Source organism: Drosophila nasuta, chromosome 3 (genome assembly GCF_023558535.2).
Source record: "Drosophila nasuta strain 15112-1781.00 chromosome 3, ASM2355853v1, whole genome shotgun sequence".
In the NCBI taxonomy this organism is placed as follows: Eukaryota; Metazoa; Arthropoda; class Insecta; order Diptera; family Drosophilidae; genus Drosophila; species Drosophila nasuta.
Window position 1 is genome coordinate 1,415,861 of NC_083457.1, and position 8,356 is coordinate 1,424,216.

General features: G+C 34.4%; 1 protein-coding gene across 1 annotated transcript; it reads right to left on the reverse strand.

Moving 5' to 3' along the window:
- Positions 1-1,831: 1,831 nt before the first annotated feature.
- Positions 1,832-8,356, reverse strand: LOC132791878 (ALX homeobox protein 1). Its single transcript, XM_060800988.1, has 3 exons — positions 7,641-8,356; positions 2,369-2,559; positions 1,832-2,304 (listed from the first exon to the last, which is right to left on the reverse strand). Exons 1-3 carry the CDS (start codon positions 8,014-8,016, stop codon positions 1,975-1,977), a joined length of 897 nt encoding a protein of 298 aa, XP_060656971.1. The 5' UTR covers positions 8,017-8,356; the 3' UTR covers positions 1,832-1,974.

The following is an 8,356-nucleotide window of genomic DNA, read 5'->3' on the forward strand; positions in this document are numbered from 1 at the left end:
AAACAGAATGCAAATATGTTTACCCTAATCAATTGTGATTCTAAGTGTATTTGAGCGTCTTCTATGCCTGGGATAAATATTTATCTTCCTTTTTATTTTGCTTTATGCAAAGTTCTGCAACATGTAGCATGTCAGCAAATGTCGTGGCTCAGTTAATTTCCCGTCCTTGTATTCCTTGGCGGTAGCAACAACTATGTACTACTTATATGTGTACAGATATTTTGCCGCATCGCAAAAGGACAAAACGCATTCTTCCTTTGTGCTGCCATTCAGGCATTATTGCAATTTTGTAAATATTGTAAAAATGCTTAATACACATGGGGCACTCATCGCTCTTACTGCCACCATTCGTTCTCTTTCTATTTATGTCTCTCTCTCTACCTCTCTCTCTTTATGCAAATTAGTGGTAGATATCGTATACATTCCAAATGTTAATTTGCATTTTTTGCAACTCCTTGCGTTCCCTACTGTCATGTTGAAAAGGGAATTTTTTTCTTTTTATTTGCATTTAAACTTTTACATGGTACTTGTTAACCTTTTGTCTATTAAGGGGATAGCACCAAGAAATGTGTATGTGTGTGTGAGTGCTTGCCAAAGAAAGAAATTCCCCTAATGCCACCTTATTGCTTTGGGTGCTTAAAATAAGAGATGGAAAATAAGTTAGAGCGAGGCTTTGCCATATGATAAATTACATTGGCTTTTCTCGAGATTTGAGGAGAAACCTTAATTCGTTCAACTCTTTAACCTTTAAATGTCGATTTACTTCAGTTTCCCCACAGGTGCTCTTTACTGTCTACGAGCTTATTTCAACATTTCAACATATCAGCATTGTAGTTTGTCTGTTTATTATGGCAATCTGTCTTTTTAATTGCTTTCAACACCGAGTTGGCCACAATCCTAATGTATTTGGTAATAGTGGGTTGTGGCTTCTCACAAAGTTCTCCCTTACCTTTCTTTTGATTGCTCGCCTGTTTTCTTTGACTTTAATTAAGTTGTGTTATACAAATTAACACATGCGGGTAATAGCTACACACACTTGCACATATAAGCACACACACACGGGCTTGTATCTGCCATATGCACACTCAAACAAAGGCTTGAATATGAATTTTTAATTAATTCATCAATCCAAGTAAATAATTAAATCAGCAATGTCAATTTGGCAGGCCACTGACAGCACCATAATTGAAAAGCTGAAAAGTTGAAAATAAGAAAAAATTTTCCATTTAAGGGAATATTTTGCATAGATAACGTATGTATATAAATTACCTCCCCTTCCCTTTGATTGGAATGTCTTCAAAGACATATTAGGTTAACTTGAATTATTCATAATTTGGGTTAATTAATGTGGCTACATAAATACGAATTAATTGCGCTGACGTCTCATTTTCAAAAAATTAATTCATTTAAGAATGCATTTTATTATTGATGGGTGTTTTTATTTGCAAAAAATTACCTTTAATATTACTTGAACAGTACCGAAATTTTGAATATGCATATTTGATTTTGGACAATCGTTCTATGTATTTAGTATTTGAAAATTTATCAATAATTTTTCTATTATCAAATAAATATGATGCTTTTTAATGGGTTCACTTCTCGTTTAATTTTCTTTTTTTTGTAGTAAGTTAACTTGAATTATTTATAATTTGGGTTAAGCAAGATTTGTATTATTGGTGGATATTTTTATTTGCAAAAAATGATCATATATAGCACCTGAACACTACAGAAAATAAATAGTGAGTGCAGAATCTTTTTATAGCTAAAAGTTTCATTACAATTTTCTCAATATTATCGAAAAAATATTTTATTTTTTAAAAGGGTTCTCGTTTATTTTTCTATATAAATATTAAAAAGTCAGGTATAATTCAATCTTAATTCATTCTAATAATTATGTTATGTGAATAGAGCAATTTCGCTAATTGAAATACATTTGAGTCTATGCTTTGCCTTTCAAGGGTGCCAGCAGTATCATCAAAGGGACGGATAAGCGTTCTTCGCATAGTTCGCTGCCATACAGTAATTGGGCGCCCCAAAGAACGAGCAGACTCCGCTGCTGCTGGTCGGGTTTGCTGCGAATCCGCTGTAGCAGTTGGTATAGTTCTGACAGGAGCGCAGCTCTAGAGGGGCAAAGTTGAGGGCATAAGCGCCAGGAGGTCCTGTGTGTGAGAGATTCGGGTATTTGTGGATGTTGTTGGGTATGGGAGCTGGCACCAGTTGAGTGGCTGCATCCAAGAGGGGACGACCTATGCTGACACTGCGCTCATTTCGCCGGAATTTGGCTCGACGATTCTGGAACCAAACCTAGATTGAGGCAATAAAAAAGTTGGAAATGATTGCCTTTTTTTTCTATATTTATTTATCTCACTTGAACTCGTGCCTCGCTCAGATGCACTTTTGTCGCCAGCTCCTCCCTCACAAACGCATCGGGGTAATGCGTTCTCTCGAACACTTTCTCCAGGGCCGTGAGTTGAGCTGAGCTAAAGGTGGTGCGATTGCGTCGGGGCTTTCTTGAGTGCCCAGATGTCAGATTGTTGGGGTAATCAACGGTGGCGGTGCCTGCAAGCGGAAGACAATTATGAAACAATTTAGGAAAATCTTTCACTTTTGTTGATATTCTGGGAAGTGGTGCAATTTTGATGGCATTGCACGACAGCCTCGTAAATAATCGATAAGTGCCCGGACATCAATTAATTCGACAGCTCAGGATTTTTGGTATGTTTTTATGGTCGTGCATCCATAAAATTTTGCATTCTGTTTGATCCTTTTGGCTCCGCTTATTGTCATATGGGGGGAGGTCATAAACAAATGGCATGGGTCATAAAATATATACTATCATCTCGCGTCGACAACATCGCCGGGCAGCTGTCTACTAATTTTAGGTGGCAACCCGACGACAAAGCAAACGCAACAAATTTACGATCTATTAATTAAACTGAAATTGTGACATTAAGCGACAATAAGCGAGAGGCAACTTTCACTAATTGATTACGCTGGCCAAGTATTTTCATTTTGGAAAGCATTCTGAGAAATATGGGAAAACCGATAAACATGTGTACATATCTGATTGTATCTACATACATATGTACAATGTGCGCAAAGAATAGACACTATGGTGTGATATTTATACCAAGTCTTTGGTGACTACCGTTTAATTCAAAGAAAAAGTTATTAGAATTAAATTATATAAAAGTTTTAAAACAATAAAAATTATATATGAAACATTATTATAAGATTATATATTATATTTACAATATTTTTTTAAAAATTTAATATTAAACAAGAATCACTAACATTATTAATAAATTATTATTAATATTGTTTTTAAAAATATCAAAGAATTCAAACAACCATTTTAAAAATGTCCTTATATTATTTAAAACATATTTATCGAAAAAGTAAAGTCATTATTATATTGATAAATCCAACAATTTTAAAAGTCGGAATAATAGGAAACAAAAAATACATTAAACAAATGTAATATATGAGTTGATATAAACAATTTTGAATAGGTTATTTAACCCTAGAAAATCACAGAAGCTTTGGTTGGCACGATATTAGCGATAATAAGGATTATTTTAAATTTTGAAATTGGTATGAAGCTCTAATGAAAAATTATGGTTTAATAAAAATAAATTATTTACAAAATTGTTTGTTATTGTCTGTAGAAAAGAGTATTTCTCTCATTATCAAAAAAAATTGTTTTTTGGTAAATATTGTTATTTATTAATTTCATTAAAAACAAGTAGAGTCGAGTACGCTCGACAATAAGTCACCCATTTTCGATAAAAGCAAATTAATACTGTATCGATTTTAAAATATACCATAAAAATGTATAGAAATACTGAAATATACTAAAGTCTTTATTTCGCGCATGAATACATATATACTTCGTCGAAAATATACCATATATTTCAAAATATACCAGATTCTAATTACTTTCAACCGTTATTAGGTTAGGTTTATTTTTCATATATTTGATTTTGCACTCTATCTATTTCTATTTCTACTCTATCTTCGAATTGTCAAAATAATACCTTATACATTTTGCATTCTATTGAGAGTCATAAGATTTATATGCTTTCACCTATAGCAGAATTGAATTTGTTGTGCTTGTGGCGTTGTTCAACCCATAAATGATAAATTTGAATTGAAATGAGCTGAGAATTTATGATATCATGCGCAAGCAGGCAGAAGATGTATGTATACTCGCTTGCCTAGCTGGGATAGGATATGCATAAATGTGATGATGTGTGATTTATGTAGGTGACTGCAGCTGTGTGTGTAGGTGAGTGTGTAAGAGTGTGCGTGTGTGCGTCTGTGTCTGTGTCAGTGGCAACTCATGCATGACATCTAGGTGCCATATGTGGGCGACATTCGCTCATTTATGCCGCCGCCAATTGCATATCCAAATGTCTGACAGTGTCATCTTGATGCATTTTTGTTGCTGTTGTAGTTGCTGCTGCCGTTGCTGTTGTGGTTGCGGCTGAGCCACCGTTTTATGTAGGCCCGTACTTCATGTCTTATGCCTCTGTCACTGCATTGGCGGCGGGATGTCAACATTAAAGGCGCTTCCCTCGCTCTCGCTCTCTCTTTCTTCTCCATCTCTATCCGTTCAAGGCGACATGTTGTCTGCTGGCCTGGTTGTTGTCCTTGTTGTTGCTGTTCAGGTTGTCAACGGCATAATTTGCTATGAAATATGCGCGTCCTATTGTGATAGCTGGCAATGGCAATGCTATCAGAAGCTGTCTTTCAATCGCTAGTTTTTCCTTTTTGGTAGCAATTCCGACGACTGCAGCAACAGCAGTCACACAGACAAGCGGACCAGCAGACAGACAGACAGACAGGCAAAGAGACAGACAGACAGCACTTCAACATTGTCAACATGACAAAACGTAATCAAAGCTGACATGATATTCCCTCAGAGGCCGCATGCCTTTGAACAAGCGAAAGCGCCCAGCACAGCACAGCATCAGCATCAGCGAGCATCAGGCATCAGCCACCAGAGCAGTGCCTATATTTTCCAAGTGGAGCATAAAACGACCAGCCAGATCGCAGTACTAGTTGCAGCCCCCCTTTTCCAGCTCAACCAGGCCGCCTATCCCGCGTGTGCTGTAAATGGTTGAGGCCAGAGGCGTGTGTTTATTTTTGTCATTGCTTGGATTGTAACATGTGCCAGTCTCAGTTCCATTCGCTTTTCCTTTTCTTTTTCTTTCCCATCCCATCCCTTCCGTTTCTCATGCCTATCGCAGTTCATGCTTTTCTGATTGAGGTTTCCCTTTCGGTTTTCACATCTCGTGTTCGGCTCTTGCTTTCTTTTTATTAAGCTGCAACTGTTTTTTATCGCTCGTTGCCCGATTCGCTGGCAATTCAAATTAAACATCTCGTTTTCTACCCCTCCCTGGGGACCTCATTGGGCACTGCAGTTGCTCCTATGAAGTGCTTGGCATACTGCATAACGTGCCGTGATCTACGATGCAACTCTGCGGACAGCCTCGCTGACAAATTGAGACAAATGGCGTGGGTACAAGATTTGGTTGGGTAAACCAAAAAAATAAAATAAAATGCACTGAATTTATTTCCTGATGATTACCACCCTGAAGAAGACGTTTGCTTGAGTTAAAAAATGTATTTGTACAATCATTTCACAAATCTGTCGAGGGTGTTTAAGAAGTGAGGAAACTGATATTCAATGCTAAGTTATCCAATTGAATTATAACTGATTAAGAAGATTAAACATTAATTTATTGCAAAAGTTTTCTATATAGATCTAATATTAAAAAGATATAAAATAAGAATATATTTGATAATCTTTTAAATTCATAAACATCTAGGACTGCTCGACCATGAGTTTGTAATTATAACACGTTATAAACACACAAATGCAAAAAACCTTACACATTCTTTAAACATGTATTTGCATAAGTACAAGTGTAGTACAAAATACTCTTTAAAAATGTCTTTTGATCTGCTACTCTAATTTACTATATATCGAAACCAAGAATATCTTACGTTATACATATGTACATCATTTACTTTAAAAATCATAAGCTAAAAAACTCTGGCATTCATTCATTGTGTAATTTAATTGAAACAGGAAAAAACCTGTAAGTCTCTAATTGACTCAATATTTTAATTATTCTAGATTAGGGATTAAAATGTAGTGCCACATGGAAGTTATTTTCTTATTTTGTGTTTTTAATGCACTTATTTTCAAACTTATGGTTTTTTATTTTTCCGAATCTTCATTACAACAAAAAAAGCTTGTTCATACTATATAATATTTTAATTCGTCCTTATATTTTTCCCCTTCTTTATTGCACTGTTTTTCGTGATAAATTTTCAATTGATTTTATTATTATATTTTTATTGTTTCATATTATACGACATTAGTTGGGTATCGGTGTTTTTAGCCAGTAGATAACCAATCCTTTAATATAGTTGTGTTCCGTTGTTATTTAATGTGCGATTTAAAATTGTTAAGTACCAAAAATAATGATAATGTGCGCCAAAAAATAAATTCTGGCCGATAATGAACGAAATTTGACTGCGTCAATATGCATATAACATATATACATATTTTCAATTTTCAATGAGTGCTGAATATTAACGTTATATATGTTTATTTCAATGCTACAATTTGTTTTATTCAATCAACTCTACACATGTTAATTTGATGTCCCATTGGATAAACCTAAAATCATACTAAATATTTTGAATGGAACCCTTAAGAGCAGAACAAATTTAATTAGCTATTGTAACTAACACGTTCTTTAAAGTGCGTTTCAAAGTGAAGCAATATTATTAATGGCATAATAGCATTATTAATAACATAATTAATGGGACAAAAACACTCTACTCGAGAATGCTTTATTACTAACAAAACGTGTTCATCAATAAAAAAACATATATGTAACTAACCATATCGGAGCTTTAAAACAAATACACAAAAATTGATTAAAAAATAGCAAACAATTGTTTTAACATATATTTATAATGGTTTCATGGCTCATGGAAATAATTTTAATATATTAACGTCACTTTTCTATAGTCGAGAAAATAAATATATATATATAAATATACATATATATATTGAAATATTGTGCTTTCAATTATCCATTAATTCATAAAAAATTGTTTCATAATTGAAAAAAACATTTTTGTTTTCACTTTTAATTATAAATATTGTGTGAGAAATTAAATAACACATTTTAAAAACAAAACTAAACAAGATATTGAACCTCATTCAAAATATACTATAGACTGCAAAATATGCCGTATTCCCATTTACATTAGGCGTTTTTTTATTAAATAATTTCTACAGTTTGCATCTGGTGGCAACCAAATTTGAGAAACATAAATACATACTATATTGTATGTTCTAGCTTCAACATTACACTTAAGTGTGGTATATAGACATACATAGCAATTGCTATTCGCTTTCATAAAGTCAAAATAGTATAGTATAATATAAAATAATAAAAAGCAATGGCAATTTTAAAAACATAAAAATATATATTGAATTTTGAGTAAAATATTTGAAATTAAAATCGTTTATAAGATTTGGGATATAGGAGAAAAGACTTGATTCGCTAAAAGTCCTTACATAGTAGATTTCATTATATTTATATTAGACTTACCAAAATTATTAGACATTTCCAGAGGCAATTTGCTCTTTGCATGCGCATTCTGTTTCAATTCAATAAGATTATCAACGGAGAATCTGTGCATTTTGTCAAGCTCTCTTCGATTTGCACTGAGTTTATCCTTCGAATAGAAACCATCGTGCAGCTTCTGCTCCAGTTCCATTGGATGTGGCTGTGAGGGATACGCGACCTCAGCGGATGACAGAGAGTGAGGTAGAGATACAGATGCAGATGCAGCTGCGGATGCGGATGCAGATTCAGGCCCGGATGGATTGGATGCTGCCGACGGGATTGCCGATGTGGCGGCATAATAAAAATTGCCGGCATTGCCGACGGGCAGCGAATGCAACTGCTGCTGATAGTTTAGCATGGTTGACAAATTGAATTTAAATTTCTTAAATCACTGTTTTAGCTAATTGAACAATTGGTTCACAGTGACAAGCGCGTTGACAATGACACTGCTGATGATGATGATGTTGATGACGATGATGATGACGGAGATAATGAGAGGAATAGAATGCAACACAATTCAATTAGGTATGCGAATTGTGCGTTAAAATTCTTCATTTGTCTCTCTAATTGTATGCTGATTGAATTAATTTATTTCGTTTCACTGCCACGTTGCACGCTGCGTCTTCTTGGGGGCATCCTGTGCGAACTTGGATAATTGGATTAGCACACAACACATAAACGAGTTAATTACGATAATT